Consider the following 23,411-nt stretch of genomic DNA (forward strand, 5'->3'; position numbering starts at 1 on the left):
TGCCCATATTATTATATTGTCATAATATTTTTGCTATTGCTGTTGCTACAGTTTTGGTGACCATTTTTCTTTCCCATGGAATTACTAAGGCCTTGTTTGATTACACAAACCATCTCATTTTATCTCATCTAATTATTATAATTTTTTTTAAATTTATACACAAAATATAATATACAATTTAATTTTTTCAAATCTCAAAATAAAAATAATATTATAATAATATTTTATTCAACTTTCTTATAATAATGTCATGTGTAATCAAACAAGACCTAACTCATAATTACGATGGTCTCATTTTACAAGAGCGGATGAAATCAAAATGGGAGAGGACGCACCATGATGTAGTCCATTTCAATTGATGGCGCAGCGCTTTCAAATTTCTTTAACACTTGGTATAGTTTCTTTTTCATCTTAATATTTTAAAAGATACTTTGGCTGACTTGGTTTGTTAACTTGAATGTGTTTTTTCTTTTGAACGAGCAAGTTATAACCCAGATTTGTGAACTCCAGGAGAAATACCTCAACAAAAAAATAAAAAAGACATTATAACAACATTATTTTGATCTGAAAATAAAAAAAGAACCGTAATAATAGAAGCTTTCATGATGCCGCTACAAGAGGCCTATCCACCCGTGCTGATATCGCAGCCATCGGTTCCATTAACCTTTCATCATGGTTTAATGAACAAGGAGTAAAGGCCATGCGTATCTCAATTCAGCAAGAAACTTGTTTTCACGATTACAAGGAAAAAAAATGATAAAACCTCTTTCTGAAAAAAGTGCCAAATATGCATAAAATATGCTGTCTATAAATTTGTACGTTTGCTAATTTCTAAACACCTAATTTTCTGAGTAAAAGACCAAATGCGCCAGAGACCAGCAAATCATCATGACTTTTACCAATGATCTGGTTGCTAGTACCTCACAAGCATTAATGACCTTCTCAGTTTCCATGCCCGTTGGTCCAAATCAACTCTATTGCTCTTCTCTGTAGTCTGGGTTCTCTTTCAAGATTACAAAGCCTTCAAGAATGGGAGATAGAGGAATATATCTGCATAAAAAGTTTTAACTGTTAGCATACAAGCTAAATAGCAGAAGGTTATAGAGCCACCTTTTTTCTTCTTTCATATGTAAAACTCCCAAAGCTACTTTGATTGGGGTGCTTACTTCTCAGTAGCCAGTTCTGCTCGATCACCAGCAGCCAAAAGAACAGGTGTTGAATGTGTCTGGAAACCAGTTATGGTTTTGGGACGACCGGCCTGGCCAACAACATCAACAGCTTGGCCCACCCGAACAGGAATGGAAAGAGGTTTGAGATTCTCATCCACAGTCATCAACATTCTTGGCTGTCACCGCATAGTTGAAAAGCTAATTAGTTAATTAAATTACATGATTTTTTTTCCCCACTAAAGCTACCAAATTGAAAGATTAGTTGTGACTATTTCTGTTGTAATCTTGGGTTCGCCTTCAGGTCGTGTCATCCAATTCATGTCAAGTATATAAGATAACCCTAAAAAACCTTAATCAGCTAATTTGGCATTTGGGTTTGTGTCAAATTTGTGAGTGACAAAAATTGCTAGCTCTGATTGAAGAAAGGGAAAAAAGTGAGACAAACTAACACCGACCTGCATTGCCAAAACAAGGAAGTAGAGAACATAATGATACTTTCCCAAGATGATGGCTTTCATATCAAGGCATGCATGCAGCATTGTTATTATTCCAGCAAGTGCCGTCCTGTCAGATGAGACAAATGCTTATGCATGTAATGGGGAAAAAAAAGGGACTTGGAAAGCCACCCTCAGGTCACAGCTGGCTCTAGAATTGATCACTTGCAGAAGTAAAGATAAGATACTTTTAAAAGGAGTGAGTTTGTAAAGGTTTCACTGCAGAAGGACTACTTACGGGCATAGCAAAAACCGTTCAGAATGATATGGATTAAGAGTCAATAAACCCTTCCCCAAATGTACAAGACCTTGAGCAATTCGAACCTGAAAAAATGGCAAAGGATTGTCAATGCTATTTAATAATGGCGAGAAACTTAAACCAAAGAATCAATAGAAACATTACACAGAAAAGAAGGCTGGCATCTTTGTAGTAATAGCTTGAAAGATTGCGAAGCATGCCAGCTATTCGAGCATTGTTGGTTCCTGCACCTATCAAACCCAAGGAGATTACAGCAGCCTGTAGCATCCAAGTACATATATATATCAGCCTCAAACAATAGCTATAAAAATAACAATAGACATTGATAGGTAATTAATTCTAATATCCAATTAATTAGTTCTAATATATTACCATTGCTACTTCTGAATCTGTATCATGGCTAAGTCTGCTTAATGTGTCCATAACATTGACCTGACCAGGAGAATAAAAAAACTGGTAAGCAAGGAAAATCAAGGAAAAAAAACTATTAATTAAGTTTAACATGAGATAACTGATTATACTCAAGGTATGGATTTAAAATAGGTTCAAACAGCTTATTTCAACAAATCAAAGTTATATCCTTCTTGAAATTAATGAGTAGTTTCTAAAAGGTTTTTAATAAAATCTTCAATTACTTGTAAAAACAATGAATGGCGAGATCACCAGCATATGGCAGAAAGCAACAGAGAAGATAAAAGACATCCTCAAAAGGAAATCTAGGAGTAAGTGATTCCTAATTTATTAAATCAGTTCTATTAATTTACATATCACTAGGAAGTAGTTTTTTATAAGATCTCTAAGAAGCAGGTTAATAGTCATCTATAGTTAAACCAGCTAACTGAGACATTAATAGGCTTTCCAATCAACCATCCACTAGTAAGTCATCCTTTTCCAAATACCTTAGGATTTGATATGCAAAGAAGACCAAGAGCCAAGGGAACAGCACGACGGATGTTCTGCTCGCCATACTGTAAAAGATGCTCTAGTGAACGAATTGCCATCTCAAGCCCCAATTCTTCAGCCATTGCTACCATAGCAATTCCAAGCACAGCAGGACCCTGGTGGGTTTCTCCCTTGTCAAGATGTTGTGAGCAATGGCCCAGAAGATTTTGAACCTATACAGAAAGACGATTAAAAGCTACCTTGTGCATGTAAGAGAAACTCATATTGTAAATGGTACAATAGAATACCTTGAGAACATTCCCTGTTCCGGCATAGGCACATGAAAGTAGTGTCATGTCACAGTATCTTCTAATCTTCTCATTAAAGGTCTTAGAAACTTCAGCTGTTGCCTCCACGCTTTCCTGTTAAACACCAAATACAGATCAAAAAATAATCAGGGAGAATGGAACTGTTCGTATGATGTTCTCACATAGTATGGCATCTTTGGCCACATTGAAAAATTTACCATGCAATAAGAAAACACACTACTAGTCTATGGTACCCATGGTCCCAGATATGTTAGAACAACACCAAGAATGAAATATATAAAAGTCTCCTCTAAAGGAGTAGTGAACTTACCTGCTTCCCAAGGTATAGAAGACCAAGGCCAAGAGGCAATAACCGAGTGAGGGGCTCTCCCAACTCTGACTCACTTCGGTCCATCAATGCAAATATAATTGCCTGAGCAACCTCTTCATTGCAGGAACCCACATATACCAAGCCCAGAGAGATTGCAGTGAATGCAATTACATCAAATGGAGCTTTGGCATCATTGAGTATAGGAGCCAATTTTCTCCGTATCTGACAGAAGTGTAAATAAGTTAGCTTTAATTTAAAAGACACTAAAAATCAGATAAAAACAGCACTTACGACCAAAGGTTACAAACTTACAAACATCTTTCAACCCAAAAAAAAAAAATAGTTCTCAATTTGTCAATCTTTCAGTAACCAGAAGATAAATCAAGCATGCATCTTGTTGGATCAGTAAACAATTTCACCGCCATTAGCAAAGAGATGCCCATCCATCACCATAAGCATGCTTGTGGTGCCCTAATGATATATTGACAAAAAGCAAGCCACTTCACCTGCTCATTTTGGGTACCGGCATATGCAATTCCAAGGCCCATTATCGCACCGATTCGAATGGATGAATCTTCTTTATCTACATAATCACCTAAAAGTGCGAGTGCCTAAAAAAGGAAGTCGAGTAAGAATGGATATACAATTCAAGATCATATGGTCTGTGACAAATATAGTTAATGGAACTTACGGGATCACAGTCATTCTTGATACCACAATTCACAATCCCAACTCCTAATAATGCACCAGAAAGGACATGGCTGTCACTTAAGTGGAAGTACTTGTCAATTTGGGCAAGTCCAGCATCAACATCCCACAGTAAAATCATACTCTGTTATGACAAACAGCAATGAGAATCTAACAAACTGGCTGAATAAGAAAGATAAACTAGACAGTAAAAGGTTGCATACAAGACTTGCTGCAGCACTTGTCTTCCCATGTTCTTTATTTTTGAAAAGCCAGTTGGCAGAAGAACCACCACTGGAATTGTCTGATGGGATTGTCATTAACTTATCCTGCAAGCAAAACAGTTAGAATATGAGATGAGATGAGTTGGCAGAAGGGTTGCCTCGTTTGGTTACACATATGAGATGAGATGAGATAAAAGTTGAAAGTTAAATAAAATATTATTAGAATATAATTTTTTAATATAATTTTTGTTTTGGGATTTAAAAATTTGAATTGTTTATTGTATTTTGTGTAGGAGTTTGGAAAAGTGGTAATGATTATATGAGATGAGATCATCTCATCTACCAAACCAAACCAGGATGTATATAAGAGAGCCCCTATGCAGAATAAAATCAATAATTTAAACATTCTGAAAAGCAAGAAAAAGCACAGTATCATGTGCTACTATCCATGAGTAAAGGGTGTTGGGGGTGATCTTTGTCAGCTCTACCACTGAAGCTTTGTTATTATTATTATTATTATTATTATTATTATTTTTTTTTTATTATCTTCAAAGGTCCTTGCATTCTGCTCTCTCCAACTACATCACATTAAGCAAATAAAAGAGCCAACCTCCATGCTACCAAAACTATATCATGTCCCTGCTATCCTCTCCACCTCACTAACGATTCAATCACCCTTCTAGGCATAATCCACTCAACACCAAATTCCTTGAATAGCAAACACCATAATTTCTCGCTACATCACAATGAAGAAAAATATGTTCAATGCATTTACCATTTTTCCATCACATACAACAACATCCCACCAAAGTGATATTCTGCTTCCTCATGAAGTCCAATCAAAATCTTTACCAATGCCATCGTCCACATGAAGAAAGCCACTCTTGAAGAGGCCTTCACTCTCCAAATGCTCTTCCAAGGGAAAAGGGAAACCTATGGGTAATGCCAAAACCTTATAGTATAACTTCACTTTAAACTCGTGTCTCTTGAGGGCCAGATTCAACCTCATAATATAACCCATGGGTAATGTCAAAACCTTTTCTTTTTTTTTTTAACAAGTCCATGGGTAATGTCAAAACCTTATCGCAACTAAAGGCATATGAAAGGTCACTTTGTCTACAGGATCAGCTACCAAGTCAACATCCATACCAAAATGGAAGACCATCCACTTGCACAAAATTTGGTTCTTAGGGGACTATTGCTACCTCCAATTTGGGCCCTTCTGTGCTAGATAGATTCTCGCAAGGAGAAAAGAAATATAAACCGAATCTGGAGACAAAGAACTTGTGGGGATGGAAAACTTCTAAGGCACCTTAAGCTTTGGTTGTATTACATTGTGAAGGGCCTCAAACTTTTTTTTTTTTTTTTTTTCATCAGTAAAAAGTAATTTTCATTAATATGAATGAAAATAGGCATGGCCTATATACACAGGGAGTATACAATAGAAAACACCTAAATACATTCTTAAAAAACTAAATTAAAGCTAAGAACTCATGTACACTATTTCCATTAAGAACAATGGCTGAGAACCATAAGAGTAAAGTGTGCAGAAAAAAATTCTGAAGCTCCTCCATTGTTCGCTCCCTATCTTCAAAGCATCGTGCATTCCTTTCCATCCAAATACACCACATAATGCACAATGGGATCATCTTCCAAGCTGCTGCTCCCTGTAAACAACCTTGTAGACCCTTCCAACAAGCAAACAAGTCAACCACCTTTGCCAGCATAACCCACGCTACATCCACCCTACTAAATATCCCATTCCACAACTCTTTCGTCACCTCACAATGCAATAGTAGATGGTCCACTGATTCTTCATGTTTTTTGCACAAATAACACCAATCCATCACGATGAGGCCCCTCTTCCTTAAATTATCCGTGGTTAGAATTTTTCCAAGTGCAGCAGTCCACACAAAAAAGGCCACTTTGGAAGGTGCACGTGACCTCCAAACACTTTTCCACGGGAAAAGTACATTACCTTGTGATGCCAGAATTTTATAGTATGACTTGACTGAGAACTTCTTGCTGTCCTTGCACCTCCATTGTAACCTCTGCCGTTAATCTTTCTGAAGAGTATATCAAGCTAAAAAATTCTGAAACAGTAGACAACTCTCAATCATGATTATCCCGAGTGAATAAAATATTCTACTGGTAAGAGTCTTGGGCAAACACACACAGATCTGCTATCGTAGCCTCCCTATTAGCCGCAATGTTATAAAGAGTTGGGAAGGCCCTCTCCAAAGAACGCTCTCAACGCCAGACATCCTGCCAAAACTTGATACGAGTGCCCAGTCCGACCACATATCTAATATTGTTTTCAAAGCAGTACCATCCCCCCCATATATATCTCCACAAACCCACACCATACCCCTCCCCCGCCCCCTTCTCACTTCATTAGTGCACCATCCCCCCCAAGCACCACCATGTCTGGAGTCTACAACTTCCTTCCACAAAGACTCCCCATCTTCTTGATACCTCCATAGCCACTTCCCCAATAGCGCTTTATTGAAAGTCCTCAAATTGCGCACACCCAAACCACTACTCGAAACTAGAGAGCAAACTTTATTCCAACTAACAAGATGGAATTTGGTTTCTTCCCCCAAACCACCCCACAAGAATGCCCGGAATAACTTCTCGATTCGATGCGCCACCCCTGCTGGCAACGGGAATAGAGATAGAAAATAGGTTGGGAGGTTAGCTAAAGTGCTAGTGATCAAAGTGAATCGCCCTCCCTTCGATAAATACAGCCGTTTCCACCCTGCCAACCGTTTCTCCACTCTCTCAATAACCCCTTCCCATATACCTCTAGCTTTGAAAGTAGACTCCAAAGGAAGGCCCAAATATTTCATAGGCAAAGAACCCACTTCACACCCTAATGTTTCTACTAGTGTACTGATATGGGGCACCACACCCACCACCACCATCTCAGATTTGCCCAAGTTTACCTTGAGACCCGTCACGGCCTCGAAGCACAACAAGAGTGCCCGTATGGCTTGGATTTGACCCACCTTCGCTTCACAAAAGAGAAGGGTATCATCTACAAATAAGAGATGTGAGATCATGACAAAACCAAAAGTACCATTGCCTGTCGAAAAACCCGCTATATAGCCTCCATCAACAACTGCCTTCACCATCCAGCCTAGTGCCTCCATAACAATTACGAAAAGAAATGGAGACAATGGATCCCCTTGCCTCAATCCGCGAGAGCTACAAAAGAAACCCACCGGATTACCATTTACAAGCACTGAGAAACGCACAGTAGTTATGCAATATCGAATCCATGAAATCCACCTGTTACCGAAACCACATCTCCCAAGTAAAGGAGAAAATCCCAATTTACATGATCATAGGCTTTCTCCATATCAAACTTACAAAGTATGCCTGATTTACCCTCCTTTAACCTCTGATCCAAACACTCATAGCAATAAGAACTGAATCAAGTATCTGCCTCCCCCGCACGAAGGCATTTTGAGACTTCAAAATGATTTGCTCACACTTAATTGATTAGCCAGAACCTTGGAGATAATTTTATAAACCCCACTCACTAGGCTAATGGGATAGAAATCATCAACTTCTAACACTCCCTATTTCCTCAGAACAAGGGCTATGAACGTCGCATTGAAGCAGTTTTTGAATTTTTGGAAAGCATGGAATTCAAAAAAGACCCACATAACATCACATTTCACAATCTCCCAACAATGCTGGAAAAACCCCATCGAAAACCCATCCGGTCCAGGTGCTTTGTCTTTGGCCATGCTTCTAGTGACCTTATGCACCTCATCTTCTTCAAAAAATCTTTCCAACCAACTCGCACTTTGCATATCAATGGCCTCAAAAGGCAAACCATCGAGCTTTGGCCTCCAACAAGTCGGCTCCGTGAGCAGATTCTCATAGTAGTTCATAGTTCACAATATGGTTCTCTAGATCGCCGCGCAGGGGGGGGGAAGAGAGAACTTGATTACCTGCCTTAAGAGTCTCAATAGTGTTGTTGCGCCTATGAGAATTGGCCACTCTATGAAAAAACTTCGTACATTTAACCCCTTCTTTTAGCCAAAGAGCCCTGGATTTTTGGCGCCACGATGTTTCCTCCATCAACAAAACCCTCCCTAATTCAGTCACCACCACACTCTTCCTCAATAGTGCCTCTTCAGAGGCATTTCCCATCAATATTTGTTCCTCCAAGTCCTGAAGCTCCTCTAATAGGATAGTTTTCAGGTTGTCAATATTGCCAAATACTTCCAAGTTCCACCTCCTCAAGTCTTGCTTTAATGCCTTAAGTTTCCCAGCAAGGATGAAACTAGGAGTACCCGAGAACTGATAAGAAGACCACCAGGAACAAACTTTCTCAGCAAAACCATCCATTACTAACCACATATTTTCGAACTTGAATTACTAGCGACCCCTATTAATGCCTCCACAATCTAACATAATAGGAAAATGATCCAAGCAACATCGGGCCAGCCTCTTTTGATACAACTCCAAATAATGGGTTTCCCAAGAAGGAGAAACAAGAAACATATCCAGTCTCGACCACCCCCTACCATTGGACCTGAACTCGCCCCCAGCAAGGGGAAGATCCATAAGATTCAAATCAAACATGAACTCAGAAAACTCCTCCATTGCTATTGAGTGGCGAATATTCCCTGATTGTTCGCTTGGAAAATGAATGATATTGAAATCTCCACCCATACACCACGGCACATCCTAAAGATAATATACACCAGCCAACTCCTCCCACAGCCTTCTCCTTTCTCTATCTCGATTTGGCCCATAAATGCCTGCATATGCCTATTCCCACCCACACACTCCTCCACCTCCTCCACAATTCTTTTATCCCACATCAAAAGCACCCCACCAGACGCTACTTCCGAAGCCAAGTATGACCAGCCCACATAAGGACATCCCCATAAGCTACGAATAAGTCTTTGATCAACGAACCTTAGTTTTGTTTCTTAAAGAGACACCACATCCACCTTCCACATTCGCAACAAAGATTTTATGCGAAGGTGCTTGTTGCGATCATTAAGCCCCCGCACGTTGCATGATAGAATCTTAGGTTTCATGGACAATGGTCATACCCCTCCCTTTTGTTCTATCCCTACTGCTACTTCCCTCCTTCCCTTCATAATTTATAGAGCATTGTAGTCTTTTAAGTTCCCTCTCTCTCTTTGTAGCCGACTTCAATCTACTCTCTTCAATGGCTATAATAAGAGCCCAAAATTGCTCTTCAAAACCTGTACAAGACACCCCACCCAGCACAAACTTGCAACTCCTCCACTTTCTTAAATACCCAATCTGGAATAAACTCATAATTGGGGCTAGGAGGAACCACTCTTAATGGTTCAACATCTCTTCTATCTATGCATTCCCCTTCACAAATGACTAACTGCGTATCATCTCCTTCTGAACTTGCTTTTCATCACTGTTTGGGCCCACTACTTCACCGGAAACTGAAGTCGATTTCTACCCAACAAAGATTTCTCCAGCCACCACTTGAGACGTACCTGAGGGATCACTGTCAATCCTCGAAAGTGTCTGTGCATCCCCCATAGTTGGCCCCTGTAGCAACCCACCCGTGAGGATTGAACTAGTGAAGGTATTCTCCTCAATCGTGGGACCTTCAAGCCCCAAGGACGTCTTAAAAGCACCGTCAGCCTCCGTCGCACCTTTCTATGCGAGATCTGAGCCATTTACATCAATAACGACTGCATCAGACACTGTCACGATACTCAGAAGGGTCTGTGCATCCTCGGTAGTTGACCCCTGTAGCAACCCACTCGTGAGGGTTGAACCAATGAAGGTATTCTCCTCAATCGCAGGAACTTCAAGCCCCAAGGATGTCGTAAAAGAGTCGCCAGCCTCCGTCGCACCTTTTTGTGCAAGTTCCGAGCCATTTGCAACAAAACGGCATCAGACACTGTTACGATTGCTGCCCTCGCCACCACCTCCGCTATAGGGACTACCACCTTCGACGAGGTTGTCTGAGGCAATACCGGAAGCGGCGGCTAGACCCCACCCCCTGATGGGCCAGCTTCCTCCTCTTGGAAGCGGTGACTCGACTTCCTCCAAAAAGGGCCAGATCTCTTTTGGGTCTTAATGGGCTGAGGCCCAATTTCACGGCCCGTTATCTTTCCCTTCCCCTTACCTATGGGCTCCCTGGCCCGTTGGTCTTCAACTTCCCATCCCTAGCCCTGGCCCTGGCCCTGGCCCAATCCCATCATACCTTTTAATTCAACACATCGTTTTAACCATCCCACTATTTGTTAACTCTCCCAATTGGACCTCCATTTCGCATAGAGCCATCAACACGCTTTCTTCTTTCAGCACAAGCCATCTCCATCCCGCAACAGATCATTGCCCGAAGAAGTGACAAGACCTTGCTTCAACATACCTACTTTCTCTGCACAGTTCACGTCTCGAGGCCTCTCCACCTCTCTGCTACCTCGAAGAACATCATTGTACGATCGAAAATTTGAGTTCTACACCGTCATAGCTAGTGGTAACAGTTGCCCTGAAACACCACCACTTCCAACTTCCTTCAGCGCCACCACAAGTTTTCTCCAATCCACTTTGTCCATGTCCCGTGGTATGAAGATGAAGTTCCGATGTCCCCCTCCACTATACTCCACCAACGCCATATACTCTCCCCTTGAGTTGGTACAACGTTGAGCAATATAGCCCCTGTCCCCATCCCTATGTGCAGTGTAAAAACCCTTCCCCTCCCCCTTCAAGCACACCTCCATTGCATTATAAAACCAATGTACTGTCCCCAATCCCAAGTTCATCTTTTTTATAACTTTCCATCCCTTCTCTGTAAGGATCACAACCCTCCCATCCCTTGACACCTCGAACAATTTTGATTAAATATTGATAAGCATATTTTTCCAATAAAAATATCCTTCGAATACACCATCAAACACCTAAAAGCACCATCGAAAGCAATACGAAGTAAAAATCAAACGGGAAAGAAAGAAAATAAAATCGCAAGGTGTACGGAGAGAAAAAGAGAGGAGAAAGAAAATAATTGTAGATTAAATTTACCACAAGGGCCTCAAACTTTCAGGAAGACAGCTGAGCCACCTGTACTTAGTTGACAATGGGGGAGAAGGCTTTGAATACGTTTCGACAACTGGGGTTGAGGAAGAGGGCCCACCTCGTGAAACAACCCATTTTTAATTAGGTTGAGGAAGAAGCCACTCAGCAGGCCTTTTCCTTTACCCTGGACCTGGTTTATGGAGCCTTTTAACTCAATTCTAGGCCTATTTGGATCAACTCCTTTCCCATTTACTAGCCCATTTGAACCCTGCTGTGTGGCTTTATCTTTCAGCCCAATTTATTCCATCAGCCCATCCATTGCCTTCCTCTCTTCAAGCCCACATCCAAGCCTTTCAAGAGACACCCAATCTTCAGCTGAGCTGCTTGCTCAACAGAAATCTCAGCATCGGCAGATTTTTGCAGTTTGAGGGCCTTTCTTGTGATTCCTCTACAGCTTGTATACGTCGCATCCTGCCATCTCTAACTAATCACAAGACTAGCCACTCTACTCCTGTGATTTTCCTATTTTCTCAGCCACTGAACAATCCCTTTCCATACTTCAGCATGTCTTTGGAAGCCCTTGGCACCACCAGGGCATTTGGTCTCGAGGCCCCAATTTGTTGCGGCCACAATGAGGCTCCTCCACTGCCTTGATGATGGTCAATAATGCACTGAAAATGCATTGAGACTTTGCTCAAGTCTACCAGAAACACAATAAATCCTTCATATGATCTAACTTCTGGAATGGCAAGATAGAGTACTGTTTCCACTATCTTTAACGTTGAAAAAACCTTCAACAAATGCTTCTCAACAAGACCCTCCATAAAGGACACACTAACCAGTAACACAACCTTCCCATTGAGACTGGGTGAAGAGCAGCCCTCCTCCGCTCATTGATTCTTACCACTATTAATACCTCCTTGACAATGAACCCTATCATCTTCGACTCAGTAACAACCCATTTGATGAAACCATAAGTTTGGCTCATTAATGAACTCTACCAATTGCACCAATTAAAAAAAAAACACAAAAAATGAATGGATTCACTCGTGAGAATCACCGGAGAGAACTACTAGGGAGAGAGAAAGAGACAGTTAAAGAAGACTTAAAAGAAAAACTACGAGAAACATCAAGAAAACTCACACCCGTATGTTATTTCTCATGCATACAGCACAGTTTACCTGACCAAAGCCAGCATTCACGAAAGCATTAACAAAGGTGGCAGCAAGATTTTGTCTAGCTGAGTCAACACTCGCACCAGCACTAGCCCGGCCATCAAGTAAGTGTGCCTAAGAAAACACGATAAAGCGCATTAGTCAAAATGATACACATTCATTTTAACACAATGAGAAACTCGAACAACTCTCTCTCTCTCTTTCTATATATATATATGCTTGCTTGGTTTTGTTTTGTTTTGATTTATTGCTGGCAACTAATGCACCTACAAGAGGAACTTTAATCATAAAGTTACACATTGTTGACCAAACATTGAATTGATCATGAATTCAACCTATCTAGTTATACAGGCCACTGACTACATATTTATAATGATTAATTTTATTAAAAAAATAAATAAAGTAAATTACACATACAATACACAAGAAGGAATAAGGAGACTGCTTTTTCAACAAGGTCTCGAAATAGAGAGAAATCATAGCACCTACCTACCAGCTTTCATCTTTAAATAGAGGCAGAGCTATGGCTGAGTCTAAAATGTATGAGAGATTCACACTAAGTCCATAAGAAAGAAGAAAAATAGAATTACTTTTTTATGGCAATATTATAAGCAGTCATCACAACATACAAGTTCTTTATACCATGACTAACATTAACAGTAGAGTACAATAGCACCATTCATGATGAATTTGAGACTCAATTTTCCAAAATATTCCCTACTTCCTACGAGATTTCTTAGTAAATCATGAGCACTTTTACCAAAATTCACAAAGAAGAACCATACCAACACAAGGCAGCCATCACAACATACAAATTATTTATACAATCTAACATTAACAGTAGAGGACAATAGCACCATTTATGATGAAATTGAGACTCATTTTTCCGAAATACTTCCATACTTCCTAGGAGATTTCTTAGTAAATCATGAGCACTTTTACCAAAAGTCACAAAGAAGAACCATAACCAACGCGTGGAAATCACGTGTTAGTAGAAAAGCAACATAATAATAAACAACATTAGAGCAGTCACAACTAAACTATATCAATATACCTGGGCTCTAAATAGCTCAAGAAAGAACTTTATAGTAATAGATTTGTGTTGAATGCATAAAAGAAACAGAGAAACTGTTAATCATCTCCTCCTCCATTGTGATATTGCCAGAGATTTGTGGTGTTTGGTCTTTAAGATGTTTGGAGTAGATTGGGTTGTGCCTAGGTGGGTAGTGGAACTATTGGCATGTTAGAAAAGAAGGTCTAGTAGGAATAACCTTATTGTTGTTCAGAATGTGATCCTTTCTTGTTTGGCATGGTGCAATTGGAGATGGAATGCCAGCAGGACCATCAGAAGACGAGTTCAGCTTTACAACTTTGTTTACTGACCTCCTTGATTGGTGTTTTGTGAATGCTTCCATAGATGTTTCTAATTTTGTAGATTTCTGAGCTCTTTTTCCTTAGTGTTGATTTCTACTAGTATGTTCTCTTATAAATTTTTGTGTACTTAGGTTGCTGCCCTTACAATTACAATATAGTTGCTCTTACTCATAAAAAAAATAATTGTTGTTCTTAAGTCAAATCTTATCTAGCATTATTGATTATACAAATAAAAAAAATTCAAACCTTATAGATATCTTCAGGAGATTTGGGTTCCATGACCTCAATATCACGAGCAAGTGTGAGATAACCTTCACTTAACTTGATGTTGTTTATTATATCTTGCAATGCCTCCCGGTCATCATCATCTGCAACCATATCATCATCTAGCTCAAATGCAACACCCTGCATCACAAACAAAAAAATTGTAAGCTAACAGATATATGTATGGCAAAATTGACAGCTTTCAAACAGAAGGACAGGCCCCAAGAATGTAATCAGCCCAGGCATCTAATCTAGGTCTTGATCATGGATACCTTACCACTTGTACCCTCTCTTTAACTATCTATCAACAGTTAACACATTTTAACTATCTAAAATAACATTAAATTACAAGATCTTACAATACTCATTTAGAAATACGCACCAACAGAAAATGCTGAAGGGCCAATGGTTTCAACTCCAACAAAACCATTGGTTCTCAAGTTTTTTCATCATAACATCCAGTGTTGTTAAAAGCAAGCTTAAGTGCAATGCACCAAGGCCAAAGCACTTTGCTTATCAAAAGTGAAGCACATTCACAAAACCGCCCTTTTTAAGGCATTTGTGCGAGCTTAAAGTACAAAAAAAGCACGCTTTTATAATTTTTTTTAAATATAAAATATCATTTCAAGACCCAGAAAATGATGTAAACAAATATTCTTAAGTATTTAGATGATATTGAAGATCATTACATACCATAGCTCCACATAATGTCATATGTGATGTGATGTACATGCTTTGAACTCGATATAATAGTCCAAATTGGCCTTCTAGATGGAATGGCATTTGATTGCTTATGTTAGCATAGAAGTCAATACCTAAAATTCTTGCGCTTTTTTGGTCATGAACCTTTTGGTATATTTTGGTTCAAGCATCTACTTTACTTTAATAATGACTATCAAACAATTTTTTTTAATGAGTGGCTATCAATACCATATATGTATTCTCCAGTAAAGCACAAGAGAATTATATTAAATATCATGTTTAAGTAATGCTTGGCTACCACGTGGGTGGGGCCACACCCATGGTAGCCGTTCCATTCTTTTTTTTTTTTTTTTCCTAAGGTTGATATATTTAAATAAAAATATGTTTTCATTATAAAATTTCTTTTGTATTTTTTTTAAAAAATAATTATTTTAAAAAGTTCAAGTTGGCACGTGGCAATCTGTAATTAACTCATAGTCAACTAACACTGATAGACAAAAAATTTAATAAAGGGCCTTCTTTCTAATTAACTCATAGTCATATCACATGGTTAATTTTCAAACAAATTATATATGATCTTAAACCTAAGGTCCCGTTTGGATGGTGAAAGTGTTTCATCTCATCTCATCTCCACAACTTTTTCAAATTTTCATACAAAATATAATAAACAATTCAATTTTTTCAAATCTCAAAACAATAATAATATTAAAAAATAATATTCTAACAATATTTTATTCAACTTTCAACTTTCATCTCAACTCATTATCTAAACGGCACCTAAGTACCCCATCACACAGCAATGTTCGACCAAAATTTCCTAAATCTATGTAATTACTGATTACTTGATTTTCAGCTTGCATTACTCTAATATATTGAGTTAATAGGCTAAATATATTACCATCTTGCTTTTAAACCTTTATTGTATTTTGTGGGTTTTTTTGTTATTTAATACATTAATTTTGAAATATGTGCTTTACTTCAATCAGGAGCATGCTCGTGCTTAGCCCCCAGTCTCTAGACAGTGTTTGGGCTTTTAAGTGCCCCTATCACTTTTAACAACACTAATAACATCACTCGAAAACGACCAGCAATTTATTATAACCGGAAGTTACTTTCCATAGCAGCATGGGAGATGGGCATTGGAAATTCCCTTCCACATATTCCCAATAAAACTAATGGTGCATGATCTTGCTAAATAGTCTCTTTCATGAAGACTGTTAGATGTAACACAATCTCTAAAAGATAAAGGTGTCCATCAACAATGTAAACTAAAAGCGTCAAAATCATATAAAGTTCAAGACTTACATGTCGAGCAAGCATGTAACAGAATTGCTTCTTCAGTAGCAGATCATCACATGTTGTAAACACCTGCTTCACATACTGCCAACAGATACTTTGAACTATTAGAACCAGATCATAAGATAATTTTGAGGATCACACCATATAACATCCCAATCAATGAAGAAACCTAATTCTTCAAGCCACTATTCACCAAATACATGAACAGAAACATCATTCGCAATCATATAGTCAGGAAAGAATGGATTAAAAAAGAGCATATTGAACTCTAACAAAGCACAAACCTGCAAGTTATCCAGATATAGGGCTATCTGAAGTGCATTTGGATACTCTTCAAATTTTGTATAAATCAGGTAGGCAATATCCAGGACCAACATATCATCAGGACCAGGGAGGTACCTGCATTATGTTGCAAATCATGGTAGAGAGAGAGAGAGAGAGAGAACAACGTCAAGGCAAAAGCTTGTAATTTATTGATCATACATGAAAATTAATTTAGGGTGCTCGTGTAGCATTTGATATATGACAGAAGATATATGATACAGAATATTCTTCTGTAAATAATAAGAACCTCTAGAAGATATATGATACAGAATATGCTTCAGTAACTAATAAGAACCTCTTCATTCTTGATCTTTAACGAGCATCAAAGTGGTTAAAAATTTTACGAAGTATGGTGTTCCAAATCCTTGAACAAGAGCAAGGACATGTTGGATGTTAATTATTTAGGTAGTAAGCTCCTTTCCCATGCCTATGCCAGTTGTTCAAATGCATGTATCTATTTATTTATTAAAACTAATAAATAATTTTCCATGCAATTTGACCACAAAATGAGCAATAAATAGCCAAACGATAACCGGCAATATATGTAAACAATTGTTTTTGTAAGTACAATATGTATATATACATGTACAAACAACTGTATGTACATATCTATATGCATATACATATGTATTTGGTAAGTTACACACTCATATGATAGGTCTACCCACAACCACACCCTCCAGACCGTGCTAACATGGGGAGGAAATACTGTTCTCATTTCTTTCCGTTTTAAATTTGAGCTTCTTAAGCATCAAAAGATGAATCGGTCGGACCAACATCTCCACAAAATTATGGAATAATTCCACTACCTTGCTGAACTGGTAAGGTAGAGGCATGTCCTTTTGAAATTCGTACTGTCCACATGCTCAATTAAGATATCAAGGTCTTCAACCTGGCATTCATCAGATATAACATATTTCAACCTTGTATAAACACATAAGAGAAGAAAAACAAAACAAAAACAGAAGGGAGTGGGAAGCACAACTAAAGAAGGTTAAAAGAGCAATACTGCTAACTACCTCCATTAGAAGATCAACAGCTTCAGGTTCTGCATTGTGCTGCAGAGCATTACAAATGTATTAGAAACAAAAACACAATCCTTTAGTGTAGTAGCTTAAACTTATGTGCAAGGCTGCATACTTTCATTAAAGATAAGAAAGGCAAAGTAGATTGGACTGACCAATTCTTAACTAAGTAGATATTTAATGCTGCACATTAATTCTCTCCCAGAATTTTGCTGAATTATAAATTCAGTCCGGATTTTTGGTAATCCAAAATATCAAGATTCCCATAACTTATCTCTTGAGGGTACAAACAGAAAGATTGGAAAGAATTAGGTAAGCAAAAGTTGGGGAAAAAAGGAGTCTAGAATATTACTAATTTTTTGTACGGTGTGATTCCGACCATTTTTTCTCTGGTCAAATGCCTTTGTATGAGAACATATGATTTTGCCTATGACACAAGCCAAATATTCCTCATTTTGTGATGAAGTCTTATCTGTTAATGAAGATTAGCATGGCCAGATACATACTAGTAATTTTCCCAGTTACCTATTTCATTTCTAATCATGAATCATAGTATACACGTTATTGCACAATCAAAAAAGGAAAAAGATTAAATACGAATCATACCTTCATGTGAAAAGCAACTATCTGTTGAACAAGCTCCATAAGATCATCGATTGCAGCTTCTTCGCTCTGTAATGGTGAAAGAAAATCAACTATATTCATAATTTAAATAAAAAGCTCTTAAAAATCCAATGTGTAGCACCATAGAACATAAATTTCTTGAGAAAATTAACTATCAACACATGTCCCACTACTACAACATGTGATACAACTCCAACACCTTACACATAATACATACCATCAAAGTCGTGGAAGAATGCTTATTGTAGTACATGATATCATAGAACATGATAATACAGAAGCACTTAATGTGCTTCTCAAGATTCATATGAAACCAGTTTTAACTGATTTCAGCTGTAAATCCACATGACTTGAGAGCTCTCATTCACCAACTGAAAAAGAAGATTTAGGCCTCGTTTGGTTACGCAGATGAGATGAGATGAGATGAAAGTTGAAAGTTGAATAAAATATTGTTAGAATATAATTTTTTAATATTAATTTTCTTTTGAGATTTGAAAATGTTGAATTGTTTATTGTATTTTGTGCGAAAATTTGATAAAGTTGTAATGATTAGATTATATGAGATAAGATGAGATAGTTTGTATTGTGTAACCAAACGAGGCTTTCCAGAGTGATCCCAGTACCTAAAACCAGATTTTCATGGAAAAATTATCATAGCATGCAATAAGATTGACTTATTACCTGTCGATTAGCATACTCTTGCGCTATTTCTCCAGCTAAGTTCCTGAATACAAACAAATAAATCACTAGAGATTATAGCATTTATCTGTATAAATTGAACTTCAATCATACTAATAAAAACTCTAGTACCCAAACGTAATACATCAAACAACACTCACCTTACATACTCATGGCCCCATGAACCAATATCACCTTCTGAACCCAACAATCTGTACTTTAGGCTATCCTGAAAGAGTTGGTACAAAAAAATGGATATGAAAATATAAAGGACAAATAAATGAATAGAAATCTCAGGAATATATTACCACCAAATATCTAGTGAACTTGCTACAATGTTTGCATGAGAATGTACGCAAAAGATACATGAATGGATACACCGAATAGCTTAGAAAATGTACCCAAAACAGAAGGTGCGAGACAAATGAAGCAGCCAATGCAAAATATACTGAACCAATCGCCAAAGAGAAAATACTTTTTTTCATAAAAAGCAAGAGAATAATACTACTCAACCCCCAAAACAACTATGCATACCCGTTCACCCTCAGCAGACATGGTGAGCGCCAAAACTGATAGTATATCTGCCAAGTAATTCTGTATTCACGAGAAAAAGAATTAGACAAGCTATGGAATGACTGTATAATAGATAGTGTCCAACCAAACATGTCATACCTTCAAATCTGAGTCCTGCATCATTTCATAATATGCTTTCAGAGTTCCATAATGAGGACGAAGAAACTTCAGTGGCTTTGGGACAGAGGTCATGGAGCTAGTAGAGGTCCGGATTTCCTGTCTACAAGATAAAATTTTACATGCTGTCAAACCATAGTATGATATTCATGATGCATGGCTACTCACAAATAGCATAAAGATTTTCAGAAGCATCACTACCATTCAAGGGGCGGCTAGGGAAGGTAACAACTCAAGACAGCTCAATGCTACTTAGACCATCCATCAGAAAAGGGCCTTGATTCACTGGTCACAAATACCTTTTATCTCGAGATACATCAAAGGTTTACAAAAAATTTCAAAAGGGGCCACATTCTAAGCGCAGTTTCATACTTATGGTCAACTGCTAATTTCACATAGTCGCCTGCTTTGATTATGGGGACCTTACAAATCCTCTTTGATTTCCCATTCCATCAAAAAGATGAATAGAACCATAAGATAGAAAGGCTCTAAGTTTGGTGCTTCTCTTGTGCATGTAATGGCATTATAGATCTAAATTCTTATATTCTTTTGTAAGAAGATGTCAAATGCTCGATAATTTATGAACAGCAATGCACTGAATATAACCCACCCGTGGGTAGCCCAAATGGTAAGGGCGAACTTGTGTGCATGTGCCCCATGTCATAGGTTCGATTCCCCTTGGGATCAAACTGTGATTTAAGCGGGAGGCCATGGCGGCGGGCTGTCGTGCTAGTCTCCCTAGGAGTTTAGGTTCCATGGATGAGTCCTAAGAGCTCTGCCATGGGGTGGTTCCCCGTCATTAAAAAAAAAAAAATGAAAAAAAAGAAGAAATGCACTGAATATAAAAAGATCGTTAGGCCTATTCTTTTCAGAATAAATATAGGTGATTCACTTATAGCACATCCACCCAATCTACCAATTCTTTTCAGAATAAATATAGGTGATTCACTTATAGCACATCCACCCAATTTACCAAAATACCTTTCTAGCTAAATTTTGGTAAAAAAATTCATTTGAGCCCCACGTCTTCCCTACATTAAGGATAATTTTGGGATTGCTGCACTTGCTCCCCACAATTGGGGAGCAATTGTTTTCTTTTGACCTAAAACCTCACCGAGGCAGGGTCAGACCCACCCTTTGGAAGAAACCCCAAATACAAACCATGTATTAGAATCCAGGGAAACTCTAGTGCGAGATCGAACCCAAGATGTCCAAGTCTAAAGCTCATCTCAAACCCACCCTTTGGCTTGTAGGATACACCTTTGAGGAATCACTTAGGAAGTACCTGTATCAGCCCCAAATTTCTTTTAATGTTTTTTTATCCAAACCCATAATGGTAGTTACTTTTTTACCTTATCTACCATTCTCTCGTGACCAATGTTTTGGACAGTCAATTTTTTAAAGTTAGATGACTCTTTTTTTTTTCGCTTTTCATCTTTAATTATATTTTTTTATTATTATTATCCTTTTGGTCCTGTCCTAATTAACTTTGCCATAAAGAACACATGATAAAACCAATAATTGCAATAGATGCTTGAAATAATTAACCTTTTGAGCTTGGATAAAATGTCCTGTATATCAAATACCAGAAATCTTATTATTTATTCAAGTTTTAGACAAAATATGTTTATTTATTTACTAATCCTCATTATGTTCAATACTTTTCATCTTTGGATTGCACATGATAATTTCTGCTCCTCTAGCTTTCTAGAATTTCTAGAACCGAGTTATTTTTCTTCATCCCTCTAGTTGATTGTTTGTATGCCCCTTGTGTACTAGGGTTGCACCCCTCTTCACTTTTTTTTGTTAAAAATAAACAAGAAAGAATTGATAAACAAGAAAGAATTGATAAACAATGAAGAATAATTGTACATGGACTAGATTTTTTTTGGTAAGTTATCTACATGGACTAGATAGAGATTAAAGGAATAGGAAATATGGCGTTCTTGAAAAGTGGTTCACTAAAATAGAAAAAAGTGGGTTTATTAGCTACAACTTGGGGAAATTTGAGGGAATGGGTAGTCTTATTGCCTTAATCATTTATTTCATTAAACTATCTCTTTTCAACATTCAGTGCACCTGTTATTTCATTACAAAGTCTGCTTTCAACATTAAATATAATTAAAATTTGACAAGAAACTTAAGCCTCAAATATTTCACAGCATAACAAAAGCTTCAACACCATTTCTCAACATATAGGATTACGCTTACCACATCCCACACGGGACCAACACCGTCCACCCTAAATGACTACCATTCGAGACAAAATTCCACACCCATTACAAAAATTCTCCTATCATATAATAAGCTTCTTCTCGGATCAACATTCCACATCAATCTATAAGCCCAAACGTGAAGCCCTTTGAAGAACCAAAACAACCGACAAAATATAACAAGTCAAAGAAACGGAGAAAATGCATGAACAGTTGCAAAAAAAAAAGGATAAAAATTATTAAATAATTTAAACCCTAACCAAGTAAAAACTTCACGATTTCTAAACCTGAAGAAGAAGAAAATATGGATTACCTCATGCTCTCAAGCGCAACCTTCTGCAATCCAGGATCAGGATCCTGAACCCTTTCCACATACAACTCTAATTGCTGTTTCAACGCCAAATCTTCATCCGACTGCGAAACACACCACGCATTTTAAGTTTTCAAGACTAAAAAAATACGAAAACCCCACTAAGAAATCCCAAGACAACTCTGAGCATCGGGTAAAACGAAAAAAATTGTAAAACCGTAGCAAGCACAATACACGAATTCACAAAATCAAACCCACCAGATCTTCCTCCTTTTTGTCATCCTTCTTCCTCTTCGGCTCCTTCGACGGAACCGTGCCGCTACCACTGGCATTTGGATCCGGTGCCATGGTCAAAACTGAAAAGAGAACTGGGCTAGTGTATGTAGTAATAGACCTTTTGCTCTCTGATGTTAAATGGCATAAAACAGATGGAGTGACCTAGAGCACAAGAAAAGCAGCTGGCCTCGTATTTATATGTCCATAATACACAGAGCAGTTTTCTTTTTCGTTTTTCATTTTCCAATTTAAATAACACGTAAAAAAAAACACACACACACACACAAAAGCCAAATTTGACGAATCCTGGGCATAGATATTGTGAATTCAAATGTCAACCTTGATTTATTTAATAATTTTTTTTCTTAAATAAAGCTTATAAAAGAGAATATAAATATTTATTAAACAGATATTAAACTTTATGTAAAATACATCGAATGTTATAAAATATCATTTTCAATATTTACCTAGTGCGAAAAGTATTGTTCTGCAATTTAAATTAGCATTTTTTTTTTTTGATAGAGAGACATCAGGCTTTCATTCATCAAGAATAGTTATTCAGTACAATGCTTTCCAAGCAAAATAAGACAGCGAATACAAGAAGGACCTTCTTCTAACCATATTTTCTCACTCATATTTTAGTTCTAACTTAGCTATCTGGTGACCTGCCTTATACCTTTATCCAGGTGTGTACTGCAGCTTCCATGTTGGTTTGTCTCTGAAAACAGTCTTAATATCTTCAATTATTTGACCATACCAAGAGCAGTTTATCTCTGTACTACTAACTTCTCTAACTACAGCAAGAGCATTCCCTTCAAACTCTATCTCAGTAAGGCCAATCTCCATGTAGAAAATTAGAGCCATCTATAAGACACAAATTTCAGCTAATACTAGGTGGTTAGCATGTAGTTGGGCCCTGCATAAGGTTGCTATCAAATCACCATCAGAATTCCTGACTACTATTCCTGCACCCATTTTGCAAGTATCTCCTTCAAATGCTGCATCCCAATTGACCTTTACCATGCCTCTCTCACTAACTGGAGCAGGTTCTATATCTACTACAAGAGA

The 23,411-nt window shown here is 37.8% G+C and overlaps 1 protein-coding gene and 1 long non-coding RNA gene across 3 annotated transcripts; both read right to left on the reverse strand.

Annotated features, from left to right (window-relative positions):
• Positions 1-557: 557 nt before the first annotated feature.
• On the reverse strand, positions 558-22,526 carry LOC121249866 (26S proteasome non-ATPase regulatory subunit 2 homolog A-like). 2 transcript variants are annotated; one of them, XM_041148693.1, is made up of 25 exons: positions 22,326-22,526; positions 22,071-22,171; positions 19,527-19,647; positions 19,389-19,448; positions 19,016-19,083; positions 18,858-18,900; positions 18,159-18,224; positions 17,547-17,585; positions 17,337-17,419; positions 16,488-16,602; positions 16,210-16,284; positions 14,185-14,343; positions 12,571-12,678; positions 4,355-4,459; positions 4,135-4,275; positions 3,950-4,054; positions 3,444-3,665; positions 3,113-3,226; positions 2,822-3,037; positions 2,295-2,354; positions 2,067-2,180; positions 1,902-1,987; positions 1,625-1,733; positions 1,167-1,345; positions 558-1,050 (listed from the first exon to the last, which is right to left on the reverse strand). In XM_041148693.1, exons 1-25 carry the CDS (start codon positions 22,413-22,415, stop codon positions 975-977), a joined length of 2,655 nt encoding a protein of 884 aa, XP_041004627.1. In that variant the 5' UTR covers positions 22,416-22,526; the 3' UTR covers positions 558-974. The 2 variants fall into 2 exon arrangements, with proteins under 2 accessions (XP_041004627.1, XP_041004628.1); XM_041148694.1 differs by having other exon boundaries at positions 22,322-22,525.
• On the reverse strand, positions 4,558-6,705 carry LOC121249867. Its single transcript, XR_005937658.1, has 3 exons — positions 6,504-6,705; positions 5,434-6,278; positions 4,558-5,390 (listed from the first exon to the last, which is right to left on the reverse strand). It is a non-coding gene; the product is annotated as an uncharacterized LOC121249867 (long non-coding RNA).
• Positions 22,527-23,411: the final 885 nt, after the last annotated feature.

Source organism: Juglans microcarpa x Juglans regia, chromosome 2D (assembly GCF_004785595.1).
Source record: "Juglans microcarpa x Juglans regia isolate MS1-56 chromosome 2D, Jm3101_v1.0, whole genome shotgun sequence".
Taxonomy (NCBI): Eukaryota; Viridiplantae; Streptophyta; class Magnoliopsida; order Fagales; family Juglandaceae; genus Juglans; species Juglans microcarpa x Juglans regia.

What these genes read in the sequence shown, in the direction of transcription:
- LOC121249866 (XM_041148693.1), bottom strand. Translation starts at nt 22,415, where the DNA reads ATGGCACCGGATCCAAATGCCAGTGGTAGCGGCACGGTTCCGTCGAAG. An exon ending in TGCAGGACTCAGATTTGAAG is followed by an intron (nt 19,449 to 19,526) that starts GTATGACATGTT and finishes TCGTGAATACAG; the next exon opens with AATTACTTGGCAGATATACT. An exon ending in TGGGGCCATGAGTATGTAAG is followed by an intron (nt 18,901 to 19,015) that starts GTGAGTGTTGTT and finishes GTTTGTATTCAG; the next exon opens with GAACTTAGCTGGAGAAATAG.